The 21,529-nt window shown below is 35.4% G+C and overlaps 1 protein-coding gene across 3 annotated transcripts; it reads right to left on the bottom strand.

Annotated features, from left to right (window-relative positions):
* Positions 1 to 15,473: 15,473 nt before the first annotated feature.
* On the bottom strand, positions 15,474 to 21,102 carry LOC145120389 (Plant regulator RWP-RK family protein). 3 transcript variants are annotated; one of them, XM_079056216.1, is made up of 6 exons: positions 20,666 to 21,100; positions 19,128 to 19,699; positions 18,079 to 18,133; positions 17,102 to 17,989; positions 16,412 to 16,756; positions 15,474 to 16,326 (listed from the first exon to the last, which is right to left on the bottom strand). In XM_079056216.1, the coding sequence occupies exons 1-6, from the start codon at positions 20,961 to 20,963 to the stop codon at positions 15,836 to 15,838; spliced, it is 2,649 nt and encodes an 882-aa protein (XP_078912342.1). In that variant the 5' UTR covers positions 20,964 to 21,100; the 3' UTR covers positions 15,474 to 15,835. The 3 variants fall into 3 exon arrangements, with proteins under 3 accessions (XP_078912342.1, XP_078912341.1, XP_078912343.1); XM_079056215.1 differs by having other exon boundaries at positions 19,128 to 19,708; positions 20,666 to 21,099; XM_079056217.1 differs by having other exon boundaries at positions 16,180 to 16,345; positions 19,128 to 19,708; positions 20,666 to 21,102.
* Positions 21,103 to 21,529: the final 427 nt, after the last annotated feature.

The raw sequence follows: 21,529 nt of genomic DNA, 5'->3' as shown, positions 1-21,529 counted from the left end.
TATATGGCGCTAATCAATGTCCGTAACCTGTTCGTTGAAATGTCTACCTGATGGTTTCAATTTGTCATGTTACATCCAGATATCCATAACATTTTTCTGTAAAAATTGTTGCACACAGGTACTATCTTTGTACACCAACATCAAACAAACAAACAACAATATCACCAAGAAAATGTTAAACTTTATTAATAACAATCATTACTGATTACATACATCTCACACAACTTTTCTAACCATTGAAACCTTTAACAACCATTGTTACTCTTCATAAATAACTAACTATTAACTACCTTGATAACTAATCTATAACTTCCGGAATTGACTAACAAATTAACTTTCAAATAACTACCTTTCATAACTACCAAGGTTAACCAAGTTTGCTTAGTTGGCTGTACTATAAAATTGAGAGCTTGATCAACATTTATCCAGATTACATAATTTTTAGAGAGTCTGATCCACAATTATTGCAGAATTTTTTTTGAACTTTGTATTGGGGTGTGAGTATTTTTATGCTAATTAGGCAAAGGAATGGTATGTATATAAGGTTTTGATTGAAGATGGTTATAACATTATAAATGTATGTGGATTTCTTCCCGAATGCAATTTGGAGTACTAATGAAAATGGTATAACATTATTCAATTTTGTTGAACAAATGAACACGACTTGCTACAAAGTTGATAATTGCTGCAACCTTGTATTCTTATTCCAATTGTACATTGTATTCAACCATGATATGTGTTGGTACTTTGTAATATGATAGTTATTTGAGGTGAGCTATACAGAAATAATAATAAAGTCATTTACACTTTCCATCATATATATCACTCTTAAGATTAGAAGGTATATCGGAAGATTATACATGTAATTTGATAAATGAGTAATACCACAAATAATACTAATTAATGCAAACACGATTTATAACTAGACCTGGCAATGGGGCGGGTTTGGAGCGAATCGACCTTGATCCAAACCCTTTTAACAAATTCCAAAATCCGATCCAAACCCGCTCCGTAACCCGCAGGGTTTTGAATAATCAAACTCATACCCTTATCCACCGAATCAACAGATATCCAAACCCGCCCCGTAACCCGTAGGTTTTTTGAATAATCAAACACATTTTACTTAAATCATAAAATCACATTTATTAAATAAAACAAATGTTGATTTAGAAAACACATTATGTACTCATAGACCTTCGATTGAAATTAAAATCATTATCGTAGTTACTTCCGATTGGTTTTTGACCGTCGATTGCATTGATAGAGAATAGGAATTACAAACTTTCTTCCGGTTGATAAATGAATTTATTGATTTATAAATGAAATTGGTGATTACATGATGAAATATAAATGAAATGACATCATAATTTTTGGGAGAATACTGGAAGTCTAGAAATTGAGTCATCGAGTCCTATGTAAAAACAATTTAGTTTTTGGCATTTTCTCTATGGACTTTCGATTGGAATTTAAAGTAAACTTTAGGCAGTATAAACTATAAATGTATGATTCTAAAATTTATATGGGGCGGGTTATAAATGGAGCGGATCGGTGATGATCCATACCCGACCCTTTTAATAAAATGATTAGCGGGTATGGGTCGTTAACGGGTAAACATATCAAAAACTATGCTCCAAACCCATATAATTGTTAAGGGTTTGGATCGGATCAGGGTCAAAACCCGCTCCATTGCCAGACCTATTTATAACCCTTTAATTAACCTAACCAGAGTGTATCCAAATCGAATAAAAAGTCACACACGCAAATAATCCAAGCTGTGAGATCAGTATATATAGCACCAAAGAACACCAAAACACAGTTATATCTTCATATCCTTCTCCTCTTCCGCAACTCACGTGAGATGACTATAATACCTAAAACCATCAAACCCATAAGCCCTTCTCTTCTTCCCCCATCTGTTTCTCCTTCTCTCTCTCATTTTCGATGCAGATGCTTGCACACCCAGAGAATCGAGCCCATTTTGTTCCACCTCTTCTTCATGGTCCTCAACAAGCCCTTCATCAAGCCCATAAAAAACAAAATCAACAAATAAAATTATAAGAAGAACGAACAAATCAAGGCTAAAAGCTAGAGACTTAACTGTATCGATTGGGGGACACCAAAGATTCAATGTATTTCCCAGGTGGAGGTATATCCAAACCATGAGCTTTAAACAAGCATGAAATATTTTCCATATGGCAACCCAAATCTATTTTGTACACCAAATCTTCAGATCCGGAATGTGTGAGGCAATTTCCATCCTTCATTAAGTGCAGTGGATGTATATTTACCATGAATACGTTATCAGAAACTATACCCTGCACCTTCTTCCAGTCTCCATCCCCATCCATCCTCCACAACTCTAAACCCCACCCTGTAAAGTTGACAGCATCGATCACATATAGATGAATGCAACCTCGGTGACTCAAGCATGTTACCTCCACATTTCCAAAAAAGGAGTTGATATCTCTGTGAATCTTTCAGTGTTTGTGTCAAACTTTATTATTGAATAATACGATAGTTGAACTAATGGGTCTCTCGTGTATTTTAAGAAATATAGTTTTTCATTTAGAGGAGTACTTGGCCACCACCTTTCTTGTTTTCGGTTGGATTTACGTTTTGAGTTCCTCTCTAGAATCATTATGGATCTTTCTCCATGTGTCGAATCTCAACGAGTATATGTAAGCATCGTAATCTTGTGTTACACGTAGAAGCCTAAAGTCATTGTCAGAAGAGCTGTAATACAACCCGAATGCTTTTCCGCTTTGGTTGTAGCAATCTTTGAGAGAATTGTCATGAGGTTTAGATAACTTGGTATAGTCATCTGTCAAAGGATTCCACAATATGAGATGAGAGTATTCGCCACAAGATGTTATGCCTACGCAAACCAGTCCACTGAAAGATGTTAGAAGTGTCATGTTTTTATGAGTGGCCTCCTCAAATGGCAAAGGGCGGCTGGCAGTTAAACCATCATCGGGTGCTTCACAGTCCATGATGTGAAAGCATGGTGTTGGTGTTGGTGTTGTGGTGGAGAAGACGAGAAGTTTGTGGTGGTTTTGATGATGGTGGTGGAGGTGCATGTTATCAAACAAAGGCGTCCTTAGTAAAGAGTGTCATTGCTTGGAAACACGCATGAAACGGAGTAAAGATTTTGTTGGCAGCCTTGGTAGTATGTTGCAGAATATTATGTCAGGGTGAAGCACCGTCGCCATGGATTAAATTAACTACAATAAACAAATATAAGACATAATGTTATGTTGAAATATCCAATCTACTACAAAACTCATTCATACAGACTGAAGTTACAAGTTTCGATTACGTTCCCGTGAAACGAAATATCTTTTGAGTCCATGGTTATTGTGGAGGAGGACAAAATGATACCAAGAATTAAGAGATGAGAAGAGAGTGATCAGAGAGTTTGGCTAACTTGTGAGTGTATACAAGGAGAGCTCAAGACGACGAAACAGCAGATCGAAACGACGAGACGGCTAGAGTTGGACTCGTCAAGAACGGCGTGAGCGTGACCTCTAGGCGTTGAATGCCGTCTTAGGGTTTCTTCGTTTTTTTTAGAGATTTGTTTTCTTAATTTATTTTTAGTGGGCTTTTATAGAAGTTTAATAGATTTTGAAAATGGCTAGGATCTGTTGGTTTTCGGATTAAAAATAGTTTACATATTTTCCATCGTTATCGTTATATATACATATAAATGAAGCATTTTTCCTTTCACCACATTCATTTGAAACTTTCATTCATTCTTCCTTTCACCACATTCATTTGAAAATCCATGACTTTTCAATTTCTTTTTAATAATGATTATAAGTTGGTTAATAAAGTTAAAAAAATATAAAACCTAAAGTGTAATTATATACAAACTAAATTTCAATATTAAAAGAATATATTTTCTTCTACTTATAAAGGTATGTTTTTAACTTTTAACATATTATACTTAATTTATTAAGTCTATTATGTTGTTATATGTAAACCATTATCATTTTAAAGCTACAGCTTTTGAACAATTTGTATAAAATACTTAAATTGTTAATTTAAATATAATCTTACATGATCCACTTAAATATAAATTTTAGCTCAACTTAAACAACCCAAAAAATATTTTGTAAATAGTTAAACGTGATAAATTGTAGTGTATTTTTAATAATGATTATAAGTTGGTTAATAAGGTTAAATAAGTATCAAACCTAAAGTGTAATCATAAATAAACTAAATTTCACTATTCAAAAGTAATATTTTTACTTCTACTTATAAAGTTATGTCATTAACTTTTAACATATTATACTTAATTTATTATATTTAATATGTTGTTGTATGAAAACCATTATCAGTTTAAAGCTACAACTTTTGAACAGTTTGAACAAATTACTTAAATTGTTAATTTAAATATAACATTACAGGGTCAACTTCAATATAAATTTCAGTTCCACTTAAAAAACCCAAAGAATATTTTGTGAATAGTTAAAAGTGATAAATTGTAGTGCTAAATGCAAAAACTAAATTGTAATATCAATTTAACTAAAATATCTCTTAAAGATATTTTTATAATCGATAAAAGTTTTCAAATAAGTAATTTAAAATAACTTACAATAACAATAGTTAAAAATAACTCCAAATAAATGATTATATTGTTACCTTTAAAAAAATTGTTTGGTATTTTAAATAATTACAATGATAGAAATTAAAACGGCAAATAAATTTAAAAAAAATAATTTACAATAACAACAACTATAAATAACTTTAAACCATATATTATATTTAATTTTATTCATGATTAACCCACGGGTAGAGGTCATTCAAAAAATTAAGATTATGCAGTTTTAATATATGTGTATATTATCATATAATTCAACATAATCAATATATTATATCAACTTAGTATACGAATTATTATATCCAATTTAACAACATTATTGTTATATTTAAAAAAACATATATTTGTAAAGATTCCAGCTATATAGATGCTTCTGCGCAACGCGCGGGCATTCGCCTAATATTATGATAAAGTTAGCTTCACGTTTAAAGATTTTGAAGTATTATCTTTGTTGATTTATGTTCTAAAATTTTACATATTTTGGTCATCACCTCACAAAAACTTATAAAATAGATTAGAATTTTTACTGTATTTGTTGCATCACCGTATATATACACAAGTCAAGTATACACATGGTCACATATAGGTAAATTGAAGCCTCAAAGATGAAAATTTTGCAATACCCATATATATCAAATAAAATTAAGTTGAAGCAAACCATACCAAATAGCTTTTGTGGTGCTTGAAAATATTCATAGGAAATAGTTAGCATAAGGGTATAAACTTGAAATATTAAAACTTGTTACATATTATTTTTTGGAAATGTTTGAATTTACAGAATGATAAAAATTAAAATGATGACTGCAAAATCTATTCAAAAGAAAATAATTCTCTTTTCCACTTGTTTTGTAGGACGTTATACTTCAAAATTTTCCACTCTACTAAACCTTGGCGTACCTTGTATCAATAATTCTCTCCTCCACTGTGTTTTGTAAAAAGATTTTGTCTTTGTGATGATACAATTCCCATTCCATTCAGCAACAAATGCATATTGTAAAGCCTTATGGTTAATTAGCATCAGAACATAGAAAACAAAGTGCTTCAGTAATTCAAATCAAAACATGGATGAAGTCTTTTGTAAAACCTTAAAGATTAACAAAATCATATTGATGTGTACTAAAGCAATGTAATCCCAACAGAAAAAAATCTTTTGGTTTTTTAAACCGGCAAAATGAATAACAACATCATCCCAGGATTTCATTGCTCTGTACTTATTACACATAGTTTAGTATTTGTCGGTCTCCATTAAACATCTATCTGAATCTCTCTAATATCAACTGTGAAAAATCAAAAATTACCTCCATGACTCAGTCAAGCAAATGATCGAATAGTTGGTGGGCAAATGATAATGCAAGACCAACCGCCAAAAGTAAGAAATTTATGCAATCTAAGAGCATCCCTAATGGGGGTTTACTAAGAGTTGAATAGATGATGACTAGGATTGAATAAAAGTTTAATGGAGTGTGAGTGATGACATGGATGAGAGTTAAATGATAGAGTTGCATGATCATTGAGTGGTTCAATGGATTTAATCTTTCATTTTTCAATTAAATTTCAAACCAAATATAGAAATCCATTAAATCTAGAAGATATGGTCGGATCATCTAATTGCCTGGAAAGTAGCAAGGAGTGATTTCGATGACGAAATCTAATTTAAGTGGGGGAGAGTTGTAACACCTTGTTTCGATTCGTCTCATAATTCGGGGCCGTGACTCGAAGATCAAGTATCATAAGGCTTCGGGCTTTGGGAAACAGAGGTTTAGACCCATTTGGATGTAGGTAATGTAGATTATGTGATCCAAGAGTTCAGTTTGTGCTTTGGAGTCAAAGGGTAAAATGGGAAAAGTAGTGTTTCAGACCTCTTTTATGAATTATGGATTTTAGTTCGATGTGTTTTATGTAACGCCCGCAGATCCGGGCTAGTTAATTTAGAGATGATAAGCGTCGAAAATGACTTTCTGGTGGAAGATTATTCAGAAGGAGTAATCTTAACTAAGTTATAATAGTCGTGACAAGGATTCCGGATATATAAAGAATGTCGAAATTCGAGTTATAACGAAGAAGTTATGACATGTCGAAGTTTCGCGACAGAAGCAGGACGACACAGCGCGACGTAAATAGTGAATTTACGATAGAGCGATATTTGGCCTTAGCGATCTAAACGAAAGTGGTAGAATACGCTAAACCAAGAGCGTGCATAAAAAGAACGTCCAAATCTGACTTCGTATGAGGAAGTTATGATTTTTCTAAGTTTCAGCTTAGCGGTATGCAACCCAAAGTTCGTTTATGAGCTCGAGTGGTTTCTAGCCGAAACAATCTAAACGAGAATCGAAGATCTCGTCGATAGTAGTGCAACGGAAGAAAGGCAGACGAAAACGGACGTCAGATAAAGAAGTTATGAATTTCTAACGGAGTTTTCCTGTCCCGGCCTACTAAAAATAATATAATAAAAATAAAGTCAAAATTAGCAGACGGAGTCTAAACGAGAGTTGTAGAGCATAATCTCACCTATGCGTGGATATAAAGAACGTCAAAAACGGAGATCGTATGCAAAAGTTATGATATTCTGAAGTTCGAGACACGCAAACCGAGGCGTGTCAGAAGGGAACGCCCCGCGTTCAGTGCTTGGCTCCGGAGTGGCCACGTCGATGCTGAGTCAACGTATAAGAGATAGGGTTTGGAACCCCGCTCCTACGCGCAGCGTTCGGGTAGAACGCGCTGCGTTCGGGGAACGCCCTGCGTTCCCACAGGGAACGCGCTGCGTTCGAGACCAGATTCACCCTATAAATAGATCACAAGGGAACCGAGTTTGGTTGCCAAATTTCTTCTCTCTCACCCGTATTACCTCGTTTTACGTGCAAGCTATACCCCCGAAGCCCCGGTATCAATCCCGACACCCGAAGCAAGTCCTGAAGCCCCGAAGATCCCGAGAAGTAAAGTTTCCGAGCTGAAACTCTGCCTGCGAGAGGCCCGGTTTTCAAGGAAGCATCCCGGTTTCACCGAAGAATACTACATTTAGAGCCGTAGTGTTGTCCGATCATCGTATTATCAAGTGAGTGTGTAGTTACTTTCTTCTAACACATAAATATGAAGTATTTGCTATGAAATACGTGCTATGTGTTTATACATTGTTTGTTTACTTGAGATGAATGTTGAATTAATGTTTTATATAGGTTTTAAAAGATTTAAACTATATATGTGTTTGCATCTACAAATATGTTGGGTAGAACATGGGTAGATGAAATAGTTGATGTGAGACGAAATAATAAGTGTTTTTGAACTCAACGTGTTCATTAGGTATTTTTGAACTCTATGTGTTCACTTGGTGTTTTTGAACTCTATGTGTTTGTTAGGTATTTTTGAACTCTATGTGATCACTTGGTGTTTGAACTCAACGTGTTCATTAGGTATTTTTGAACTCTATGTGTTCACTTGGTATTTTTGAACTCAATGTGTTCATTAAGTATTTTTGAACTAGATGTGTTCACTTGGTGTTGTTGAACTGAGTGTGTTCACTAAGTGTTTTAGAACTAAGTATTCACCAGATGTTTTGAATTAAGTGTTCACTAGGAGTGTTAGAACTAGGTGTTCGTTAAGTATGTTGAACTAAGTGTTTACCGGTTGTAATTTGAGGACCTTGGCAGTGGTGGACTTTGTGTCAATTCCTTGGGTCAATCCTTAGGAATAAATGAATAAAGGATAGTTGATTCTTAGGGTAAATCCTTAAGAAATAAAGGAGATAATGGGGATGGGTAATTTGGATTGATTGATTGATTGATTGATGATTGAATATAATAATTATATTATTGTGGGTCGAAAACCCTATATGCTCACCAGGCTCCCAAGCCTGGCCCACTCAGTTTTCTTTGCATTGCAGGTAATGACACAAGAGTATAAGTTGGTTGACTTGACGAGAGATTTTGGATTATAGACCAGTAGTTGTAAATAACTGCTGTAAGGTTAAATTGTACTGTTTATTCTTTTTGCTCTGTATCGGAAAATGACATCCTGAGGTTTTATTATTTAATGAAAAGTACATTCTCTTTGAGAAATGTTTTGATAAAGTTTTATCATATTTTGTTTGGGAACAAATTCCGCAACTGTTTTCTTTAAAAGATTACTCTGATTTTAAAACAAAGTATAAAAAAGTCGGTCTTTTCTGGCTGTGAAATTGGAGATGTCACATTGTAAGTCAAAAGTAATTAGATAGCGTTGTAGAGCTCCTCAATACCTTTCCGTGGATATAAAGATCGTTGAAATCGGAGTTGAAACGAAGAAGTTATGATCGTCTGAAGTTAGGACGATTTTTGGGTTAGGCGCGCACACTGGGTATACTAGGGCATCCCTAGTACGTTGGGCGTACCAGGAGTACGTTGGCCGTACGCGATCAGTTCCCAAACCCTATTTTCATGGTTTGAGCCTTATTTAAGCTCCTTAACTTCCGCAAACCCATTCCATTCTCAGCCTCCACCTCTCCAACACCCTCTTTTGAAACCCTAACCCTAGTTTGAGCCTTGTGAGCAAAAAAGAAGGTGTTTTAAGTGATTTGGAGTGTTCTTGGTGCACCTTAGACAAGAAGGAACTCATTGAAGAAGCGTTGGTTGCAATGGAGCTTGTAGATCCAGACCTTATTCACCTTGATCTTTCTTCTGGAGGTATAAAGTTTGAATCTTGATGATGAAATTGTTAGATCTAGCTAGTTTTGGATGTTATGAGCTTTTGGTCACTTTAAGTTCTTAAAGTTTAGATCTTGAAAGTTTGTGACCTTGTTATGGATAAATTTGGAAACTTTATCCATCTAAACACCATATTGATTTAGATCTGAAAGTTAGAGACTTGGACTTAATGGATTAAGTTGAAAAATGTGCACTTTTGGTCCCTTGGGACATAAATACTAGATCTTGTTTGTTAGGACCATTCTAATGGATAAAGTTGGAAACTTTAACGATTATGGAGCTACTAGGAACCATAAAAATGTGATCTTGGTCCTTCAATTCTTTCCATTCAAGTGTCATGATGTCTTAATGGATTAATAAGTTAAGGTTTTGGCTTTTGGACCTTTTCTAAACATGGAAAGTCATAAATGTGGAAACTTTATGACTTAGAATGATGTTATGGGACTAGATCTGAGTGTTGGATGAAAGGACTTAAAAGAATAAGCACTTAATGGAAAAGTGTCATCTGACCGAGTACGCTGCGCGTACCTTTGAGTATGTTGCGCGTACTCGTATGGGGTCCTGATTTTGGATGGAGAGTACGCCATGCGTACGAGCTGAGTATGTTGGGCGTACTCAACTTGAAGTTTGAATTTTGTTGACTGTTGACTTTTGACCAAGTTTGATCGTGGGTCAAACTTGAGGATTTGGAGCTATTAATTAAGATTTTATCTGGTTCTGGTGTAAGTAGATTTGCGGGTGCAAGCAGTGTAGAAAAAGGATTGTATCGTAGTGTTTCAAAGTTCTTCATTTCAGATGAGTTTCCTTTACTATACTCGTGAATCGAAGGCACCAATGCCGACCCACTAGATTATGTTGGTAGGATAATAATAGTCTTCGTGACAATTTCTTGTATTGCCTGTATTTTTTTGTTGTCTCTGTGACTCTTACTGTTATAATTATATGGTAGCTGTAGGGGTGAAATATACCTGATACCAGTTGAAAGAGACCAAAGGGGTTGAAATATACCCAGTACCCGTTGAAAGAGACCGAAGAGGGTGAAATAGACCAAGTACCGGTTGAAAGAGACTGAAGGGGTTGAAATATACCCAGTACCGGTTGAAAGAGACCAAAGGGGGTGAATTAGACCCAGTTATGCTTTGACTGTTATGTATGTATGGTATGGGGTGTTTTGGGGGAGCTCACTAAGCTTTGTGCTTACAGTTTTTGGTTTATGTTTCAGGTACTTCCATCTCGAAAGGGAAGGGTCCGGCTTGATCATACCTCCTCCGCTCATGTTTTCCGCATTATGTGATTTTGGGAATTGTACTTTGATATTATTTCATTATGATACAATTTTGGTTGTTTTGACATGATTACTGGATGTTTTGGAATGAATTAAAAATGAAATTTTTGTCTGAAATTTTTGGGATGTTATAGGTTCACGTTGAGATATGAGAACAAAGATTATGTTCTCAACGATGATGTTCCCGAACATGGAGAGAATGCTACCCCAGAAGAAGTTACTGCCTACAACAAACATTATGATGAATCAACCAAAGTAGCTTGCCTTATGTTAGCAACCATGACTTTTGGTCTCCAGAAGAAGTTTGAAAATTGGGGTTCCTTTGAAATAAATCAGTAGCTCGAAGAAATGTTCCAAGAGCAAGCTAGGCAAGAACAATTCAAGATCGTAAAATTCCTCATGGCATGTAAACAGCAAGAGGGAGCCTTTGTATGTGCGCACATCCAAAAGATGAAGTCGTACATGGACAAACTTGGGAATCTAGGTGTTGAGTTGCCTAAGGATTTGACCATTGACATGGTCTTGAACTCGCTTAGTAGTTCATATTTGCAGTTCATCTTGAACTTCAATATGAAAAACCTCAATAAGACCTTGATGGAGTTGCATGGTATGCTTAAGACAGTTGAGGCGAGCATGAAGAAACCCAACAACTACAACCCTACTGCTCCAATCTTGGCCATTGATCGTGGTTCTGTTAAAAGGAAAAGGGTTTCTCATCCTAAAGGAAAGGGAAAGGGTAAGGTTGGATCGTCTGGCCAAGGCCTTACAAGAAAGGTCAAAGCTGAGATAGCTCCTTTTGCTAATCCAAATGAGGTCGTTTGTTTTTACTACCAGTCAAAGGGACACGGGAAACATAGTTGCCCTAAATACCTGGAGGACCTTAATAAGGGCAAAGTCAAGGTGGTTGGTACCTCAGGTATGTTTATAATAGAACTCCATAGCATATCTACTTCTAACTCTTGATTCTTTATACAGGATGTGGTACTCATATTTTCCCTGATATGTAGGAACTAAGACAAAGTAGGAAGTTGAGGCATGGTGAGCTCAACCTGATCATGGGAAATAGGCACAAGTCAGATGTTACAAGGATTGGTAACTATGAGCTCAGGCTTGGTGGTAGTGTTTATCTTAGTTTATTAAATTGTTGTTTTTCACCTGATATGACACGAAACATTATTTCTTTCCATGCACTTTATAAGGATGGTTGTCGTTTTTCTTTTGATAATGATAATGGTGACATTTTGGTTTATAAGAATGGTTCTTATATATTCAAATCTAGTCCTTATAAAGGTGTGTATGAAAGTGTTGTTTGCGTAAGTGAAGTTGATAAACTGTTAATGAATGTTGGCTCTTCTTATAGTGAATTAGATAAGCCATGTTTGTAGCATTGTTGACTTAGCCAAATAAACAAGAAGCGCATCGCAAAGCTCCAATCGGATGGGATATTGGAATCATTTGACCTCAAGTCGGATGATGTATGCGAATCTTGCTTACTTGGCAAGATGACAAAGGCGCTATTCACGGGCCACTGTGAAAGAGGCAAGGATTTGTTGGATCACATCCACACAGACATTTGTGGACCATTCAAATCTGCCACAAGACATGGAGAAAGATACTTTGTGACTTTTACTGATGATTTTAGTAGAAATAGAAACATCTATCTTATCAAGCACAAGTCAGAAACCTTTGAGGTGTTCAAAGATTTTCAAAACGAAGCAGAGAACCAATTAGGCAGAAAGATCAAGATGCTACGATCTGATAGGGGTGGAGAATATTTAAGTCTCGAATTCTACGATCATCTTAAGAATTATGGAATAGTTTCACAATTGTTTCTTCCCATAACACCACATTTGAATGGTGTGCCTGAGAGAAGAAATTGAACGTTATTAGATATGGTTCGATCTATGATGAGTCGAGATACACTTCAATATCTTTTTGGGGGTATGCCTTAGAGACAACCGCCCACATCCTAAACCTCATAACTACTAAGAAGGTTGCTAAAACACCCTCTGATATGTGGAGTGGGACACGTCCTTCTCTAGCACATATAAAAGTTTGGGATTGTGAGGATTTTGTTCGTCGCTAGGCGAATGATAAGCTAGAGCCCAGATCAAAGAAGTGTTACCTCATTGGTTATCCACAAAAGTCTTTTGGATACTTGTTCTACAAGCCTTTTGAGAACAAGGTGTTTGTTGCTCGAAGGGGATTCTTCCTCGAGATGGATCTCATTTCCAAAGAGGACAATAGGATCCATATTGACCTACAAGAGATTCTAGAGTCAAGTGAAGAAGAACCTTTAGTAGACACTAGCACTCAACATGAGGTGCAACAACCTTTTGAGGAACCTCAAACTGAGGCAGAGCGTCCTGTTGAACAAAATGATATATCTCCACCTCCCTTTCGCAGATCCAATAGAGTTTGTCTTCCTCCTGGGTTCTATGGTTTCCATATGACCACAGAAGGAGACGTATTGATCAGTGATCATACACCAGGTAATATGGATGAGCCATCCAACTATAAGGAAGCGATGGCAGGCCCTGAGGTTGCCAAGTGGATGGAAAGCATGGAGAGCGAGATTCAGTCCATGTATAATAACCAAGTTTGGGTTTGGTTGATCCCACACCTGACATCAAAACTGTTGGGTGGAAATTGATCTTCAAGAAGAAGACCGACATGGATGGGAATGTGCACACATTCAAGGCTAGGTTGGTTGCAAAGGTTTATACTCAAACTCAAGGGATTAATTATGAGAAAACCTTCTCACCAGTAGCCAAGATCATGTCTATTGGGATATTGCTTGCTATAGCAGCTTTTCATGATTATGAAGTATGGAAAATGGATGTGAAAACCGTTTTCCTTAATGGAAAACTCGCAGAGGAAGTGTATATGGCACAACCAGAGGGTTTCATAGATCTAAAATATCCAAATAAATTGTATAAGCTTGAAAGGTCCATATATGGACTAAAACAAGCGTCTCGCAGTTGGAACCTTTGTTTTGATGAAAAAGTTAAAGAGTTTAGATTTTCAAGAAGTGGAGGTAAGTCCTGCATATATATTAAAGCTAGTAGGAGTATTGTAGTCTTCCTAGTGTTGTATGTGGAGGACATACTCTTTATAGGAAACGATATCACGATGTTGCAAGGTATTAAGACGTAGCTTAGGAGTTGTTTTGCTATGAAGGATATGGGAGAGGCTGCGTACATACTTGGGATAAGGATCTATAGAGATAGATCGAAACATCTAATAGGACTGAGCCAGAGTACATACTTGGATAAGATCTTGAAGTGAGTCAAGATGCAAGACTCCAAGAAAGGTTTTCTACCTATGCAACATGGCACCAAATTGAGTAAAACTCAATGTCCTAATTCTAGTGATGAACAGTATAGAATGAGTCGAGTCCCATATGTTTCCGCTATAAGATCGATCATGTATCCCATGACATGTACTCGACTTGATGTCTCATTTTCTATGAACATGGTGAGTCGTTTTCAAGACAACCCATGCGACAGTCAATGGGCAGCAATAAAGAACATTTTGAAATACCTAAGAAGAACAAAGGACATGTTCTTGGTATATGGGGGTAAAGATGAGTTGAGAGTTACAGGTTATACATATGCAAGTTTCCAGACTGATAGAGATAACTCATGTTCGCAATCAGGATGAATATTTTTGCTTAATGGAGGAGCAGTCACTTGGAAAAGTTCCAAGCAGACGACAGTGGCAGACTCTACGTACGAGTCAGAGTATATATCGACTAGTGAGGCTGCGAAAGAAGCTACATGGTTGAAGAATTTTATTGATGATCCTAGTGTCATTCCGAGCATCAAGGATCCTTTGGAAATCTTTTGTGACAACGAGGGTGCAGTTGCGCTGACTAAAGAACCCAAGGACCATGGTATCTCAAGGCATATACTTAGGAAATTCCATTATGTAAGACATCGAGTCGAGGATGGAGACATTGTCGTGAACAAAGTATCATTAGAGGAAATCCAACAGATCTGTTCACGAAGCCATTATCAAGGATCAAGCATGATAGTCATACTAGATCTATAGGCATTAGATTTGTTGATGATATGGTGTAATTGTTTAGTTTGATAGTTTTTGAAACATTTAACAGTATGAATAGTAACTGAACTGATGTTTATTTTGTGGAGATTTAATAAAATGTTAGTGATGTTATTATTTTTGTTAATTTATTACTGTGTTTCGCTCTTGCTTGTTTAGAACTCACTTCCCGAGTATTAATTTACTCAAACCTCTACGGTGGGTCATACTCTTAGAAGTAAGTAGTGATTCAAGATTGTATGAGTATTTGTGGGTTAACCATAGTGATTGGACATAGCATAGTGATTGCGCCAACACTCACACGTACTCAATGGAGATTTAAGTATTGGAACAACCCGCACTTAGAAATTATTTCATGGATACAGTCACGAGTGATAGGTCGGATAATAGGGTTGTGACACCTCTTCAATAGGATAATGTCGCCATCCATCTTCCCCAATAACTCATTTCCAAGTAGATTATGTCTCATTCTTCATGTTAGTTTTCTTTGTAAGCCCGTTAAAACATATGTTAATAAAATAAATATCTTCCTCTCAGATCCTAGGTTGTATGGTCCTTTCAATGTTTATGAAGTGGCAACATATTGGAGCATTTTCTAGTAGACACTGTCCATACTGAGGTTTTGTATGTAATTAACCGTTGGATTGAGAAAAAAAAAGTGTACGGATGAGAAATATTAATAAAAAAATCATAAAAAAGTCATTTTAGGGCTGCAAAAGCAAATGATGTTGGTTTGGGAAGAAAACATAATGAGCTAATAAAATAGGGACAAAAAGAGCCGTTAGTTTTTTTAAGAAAAAGATTACATGAAGACATGGACCAAAAATGTAGCTAGCTCACAAAGAAAAGAAAAAAGCAACCAATATACAATTAACATTTCTAACCATCATTTAATGCTATCTTCTTATACAACAAAGAATATGGGAAAATTCCTCCCTAAAATTCGATCACCTTGCTAAATGACCCCCATAAATCTACAACTTAACCCTAACCCTAACATTTCAACACTTTCAAACAACTAACATACTCAAAAAAAATCAACATTACACTTGGCCAAAAACGTGATTAAAACACCCACAGGAGTGTCTCTCCCCCTATTTTCAACCATCTTTTTTGCATTTTCACAAGTTGATCATTTATAAACACAATGGTAATGGCTAATGGATTGAAATGTTGATCACCTGAACTTGTACTCATAATTATCATTAATTAACCCGAACTCTCACATGAGCTCCCATGATTAGTCGACAAATCATGAACTAAAAGCCTGATTATGTTGCACCCTGATGACATTGACAACTCCACACATTCTTGCAAATCTGCATCACATACTATAAGAACCCATTCATGATCATCATCAAGATACTTGATATCAAAAGTACCCACATCCAACTTCAACCTCTTTCCAACTTCTTCTTTCAATGTCACTATACCCGAATTTGCACCCACACGAAACCTAATTATATCTTCTCTATAAGTCGCCTTTATTGTTATTGTTTTCATTTCTGTTCTTGCTGTGAAAGGTTGTACCTTTGGGCTAACTTCTTGTACCTTTTCAAGAACCTCAGAGGGTTGACAAAGATTCGTGAGATCATGTGAGCTTCCAGCATCCTCAATTAGCATTCCTCTAAATGGTTCTTCAGTTTGTGGTGCTATAAGCCCTTCAAGATTCGGTGCTTTGACTTCAAACAGTTGACTTTCTGCTATTCCCACACATTTCTGATTATGAGAAACTGTTTAATCATGATTTTATGAGGAAAGATTCGATTTTGAGAAAAGGGTTACCTTGACATGACCTGTGGGAAGTCGGGCTGCCCGTGCTTGCTTCTCTGCTGCCCGATGTTTGATGGGTTTGACCTTGATCGTTCTTTGGAGATGGTTTTGACCCGGGTGACCCGTTTTGGGTAGTTGGTGACCCGTTTGGAGCTGTGGGCCATGATGTGGAGTCAACACCAATGGGGAGTGGGGTGGTTGCTAAAGAAGGAATGGTGAATGTTCCTTCACCTCCTTGAACTGATTCAATCACCCGTTTTAGCTTTGTAAGTGAACGATTGACTTTGTTGATCTTTCTTGAAGGCCACCTTGAAATCCCATGTTGTCTGCATATTCTTTTCATTGTAGTGGGACAAACTGCAAAATCAATAACACAATCTTGATTAATAACACATTACTCTTTGCTCATTGACTTTTTCAGGTCAAACTTACTACTTTCAAAATCTTGATTTCATACAAATATTGCTAAGAATTTAACATCCATGTTGTTATACCGGTAGTATTTGACATACTTGTAAATGGGTTGTTTTCTTTTTCTAGAAAACTCAAAGATTTCGGAAGAATTTTAAAGTTGAAAACTAGATAAGTTAACTTGTTTTATATAATTTAAATTCAGCATCTTTCTAGCCTTGTGCTACTAAAGAAGGTTAACAAAGGTGTGAAATTTCCCCAAAAATATTTTTTTTAAAAAAAGTTTCATACCACCAAGATTCTTTGCAGCATCTTTAAGACTTCCTGCAAAGTGTTGCTGAAGGACTTCCAAGCTAATCGATTTCTCAGCTTTCCCTCGTTTTCTCTCGGACTTTTTGGTAATTTCCACATTCTCTGATTTCCCACAATTTCCATTCAACGCATTGGGCCTCACCAAAGCATCAACACAACCCACTGGGCCTCCATTTGATATTAACGATTCCGATAATCGAATCGACTGAACCCCCGAATCAAGAACATCGCCTTCTTCACATGCTTTAATAATTTCAACCATTCTACCATCTTCCCCTATTTCTTCCCCACAAGCGACCTTAAGACTCCTAAAATGCTGCTTCATAGAAGTCAACAAAGATCCCAACACTTTCTGTTGATCTTTAAACTCCACCACATTAGGAGGAAGAAAGAACTCCAGGATATAATCATCATCACCCGTATGACTACTCCTCAAACAAATTGCAAAAGATCCAACTAAACCAAACATACGCGCATAATGAACCAAAGGATATTCGGTTTTCCCAAAATGCGTTATATTTTCACAAAAACAAGAACTTCGAGTAGCAAACGCCCTTCCAGCTACCCCTTGACCCTTTTGTAAATGATGTTCAGCACACGCTTCACGAAATCCCCACATATGAGCATCAACAACATAAAAGGCGACATCGGTTGTTGACATGCATACTTGATCCATACAACTTCCATCAAAACTGCTGCAACTTTTCTTGAATCCACCACCATAGGCTAGAACACTTCGATGCCTACATGGGACCCACGTTTGAGCTAATGGGAAATTATGAGTCTCGCATACGACTGCTAATATCTCCAGGATTTCAGCTAGGGCTTGTTGTCGGCTTTCGTTGCAAATCTGAGTTAAAGGAAAAACTAGGTAGAGATTGAGAAAAATGTAGAGGGAAAGATTAGGGAAATAAAATAAAAGAAAATAGAAATATATTATTATTATTTCATCTTACTGCTTGCCTGCGTATTCGGAGGATCCAATATATCTGAACTTTTCAAATTCACCGCCTGCAATAAAAGGAAAGTTTAGTAATTTATGGATTTTGGGTCAGTTTGGTTGGATGGAATGGAATGATGAATAAATGGAATGGAATGAGTCATTACATTCCATGATCATGTTTGGTTAGCCCATCGAAATGGAATGAATTTTCATATACAAATGCTTTGTATTATATGTAGATACAAGGTATAGTTTTAAAAGTATTCTATATTTAACTTAACTGTATTTAATTATATGATTTATTATTTACAAAACTAAAAGTTTAAAATAATAAAATCTCAATAAAACCCAAAAGAGATTATAACAAAAAATAAATTCCAGTTATTTTTTAAAAATAAAATTGTAAGTTAATTAAAATCATGAAATTCTTAAAAAAGAATTGTATCATTAAAAAAAATTATAAACAAATGAGGGTTATATTACAATTTTTTCATTCCATTCAATGATGGAATGAAAAAAAAAATAGAGAGTAAAAACAAAATCATCAAAACCGGGTGGTCTCATTTGACCAATTGACCATCTTTTTGACTTTTTAATAATATGAACATCAATTTCATAATGAGGTCAATTGTGAATTGCAAAATTGCTTTATGAATGGTCCCACCACTAAAAACTTTTTTAAAAATATATATATATATATATATATATATATATATATATATATATTGAGAAATTTTTTGGCAGTAAAAGTAATTTCATAATTTTTATTGGAATTTCAGAATTGACCGATTGCCAAAATAGGTGGTCATTTTGTTATTAGAATGTGAAAAAGATGGTAACAAAGTGGAAGGAATTAGATTCCTTCAAGAATGGTCCATTCCATTCCATCACACAAACCAACCACCTTTTTTTCATTCCATTGGAATGTTTTGTTTTCCAATGGAATAAACCATTCCATTCCTTCTTCAATTCTTTCATACCAAACACCACCTTAGGGATCATGGATTATGCATTACAAGCATTGATTTTGATGGTGTGCAATTTTTCAAAACACATTCATACCTCGAGTGCTTTGCAGACTTTATCAACCTCAGGGGCATAATTTATCTTCTGTGAAGTCAATATCAACTCAAGAACACCAACACAAGATTGCCCAGAAGGTTCAAAAACAGGCAAAGCCAAAGTCCCACGAACATTATAATTCAAAGCATGATTAAGCCTTTGATATTCTTTGTCTGAATAATACTGCACATTTGGAGTCCATTCTGGAAGCTTATGTCTAAAAACACGAGCAGGAAGTCCAAGAACTTCATCAGTTTCACCATCAAGAGAGAACACATACATTAAAGAAGCCATTCTGTATTGATGAAGACCCGTGCAATTTGGGTCAAGAACAAAGGGTTGACCAGATGTGGTCAACACATTTCGACCCCGGTTTTTCACAGGTGCCCATACTTGAGCAAGAACATGTTTTTCACCAAGTTCTATGAAGTATCGAAGTGCCATTGTCATTCTTTCTTTGATTATGCATGTTGCATCTTGATATTCTGATGGGTTCACCTCCAAAATGGGTAATGGTAGCCTCCTTTTTATCTCATTGTTTGATGGTTTTCTTGTTACTTGATCAGGGTTATCTGTATCCACTTCAAAAGAAAAAAAAAAAAAAAAAAAAAAAAAAAAAAAAAAAAAAAGTTACATTCTTTTTCATAACAATATGTTATTCATTAATTTTTATTATATACTTGAATTCATACTACATATGATCATATCCAAGAAAGCTCAATTTATATTCCAAATCTTCCAATTCCATAGCTGGGAATCAGAATCAAAGAATTTAACCCCTTTAACTTTGGAAATGAGATTCCAGTTTCAATATAAAACAAAATATACCATGCTCTTGAACACTATAAAAGTTACCATTTATGCGTCAAACACTAACAAAAAGGTGTCTATTTTTTACATCATTTTCTTTATAAAAAAAAATCTCAATCTTTCATATTGTGAACCCCATCTTTATTATTCTCCTTGCATCAGGTAAATAAACCCATAATCACATCTTCAGTTTCTTTCTGAGATTGTGTATATGGGACCCACAAGATCGAAATCAGTGAATAGAAATGGAGTCTTAATCTAAGTATGATAGAAATAAGAAATGTGAAATGTCTAAGACTTGAGAATAATGGGTAAACACAAATGGAGTCTTAATTAATCTAAATAATTGAGCGGCTTTCAGTGATATGAACGAAACATATATAACTGATATTCATCTTTACTAGATAAGGTTTTGATTCATGTTCGACTTCCGATTCATCAAAAACTACATTAAACTATTTAAAAACACGTTTAAAACTTTTGTTGACATACTTGATTGGGTTCCTATATTCAAGGAGATTTATGTGGTACTTATTCTCTTACCAGATGTGGAATGAATGGCCAAAATCCCTTTATGTTTATCCGTTAGTGATGAATTCAAATTTATTAGCTACAATCTTAATACCTAAGCAATAATCCATGGTCATATAAAATCGAAACAAAATCCAATTTTAAGCAAAACCCATATATAAACTTACTTAAAAATGCACAAATTAACTCAAACTTACCTGGAAGAAGTCGGTGAGCAGCACCGGAAGAGGTCAACGTGGCATTTCCGGCGGGCTTATCGTCACCGTCGTTGAGGTTGTTGTTATTGTCATCGGAAAACGCCCACAGAGGAGAGAAAGATTGTTCGGTTGCTGATAGAATAAACGACGGCGAAGGGTCCGACGAGAAGATCTGATCGAAAGTCCAGGAACCATCAAGGTCGAGATCCATGGTCATCATCACCGGTAACTCTTCCGTCGCCGGTGGCCCCCTTATAAAAAAATTACTCGACCGGTTTTCTTCTTCTGATTCCGGCATTTTAGAAGAGTTTTCCAGCGTTCTTTGCAGATAGGAATGGAGAGAAGGGTATGGACTTATGGTGTTGGTGATTCCAATGGAACTGGAATCTAATAGTTGGACTTCCCTACTTGCAATCTTATTTTAAAGTTTTAAACTTTTAGCAAAACAGACATAAAAATGGCTAAAGAATTTGTAAGCCGTGATCCACTTCTCCACAATTGTCGGGTCCACATCAAATTCACAACTCGGTATTGATTTAATGATTTATAATCAATGGTACATTTTATGTCTTTTTTGTATTAATGAAATTATATTAATTTGTAAATTATAATCATTGTTTTGTCAATATAGGATCATTTTGGATATTCGTTATAAAAATATCTATTAATTATTTAATCAAATTATATTATTTGAATAAAGTAATTTTAATTTTAATTATTCACATATCATGCAACAATAATGATGTGGCATTTAAGAAATTGTCTATTTTTTTAAAAATAGAGATTGACACAAAAGCCTAATGCTGTGTTTAGTTACTGAAAAACAATTTAAATTTTCCGTTTTTCGTTTTCCCTTTTCAATTT

This window comes from Lactuca virosa, chromosome 6 (assembly GCF_052849685.1).
Source record: "Lactuca virosa cultivar CGN04683 chromosome 6, Lactuca_virosa_CGN04683_v6, whole genome shotgun sequence".
In the NCBI taxonomy this organism is placed as follows: domain Eukaryota; kingdom Viridiplantae; phylum Streptophyta; class Magnoliopsida; order Asterales; family Asteraceae; genus Lactuca; species Lactuca virosa.
The sequence above is the reverse complement of the archived record's forward strand: the minus strand, read 5'-3'. Positions and strand labels throughout refer to the sequence as shown.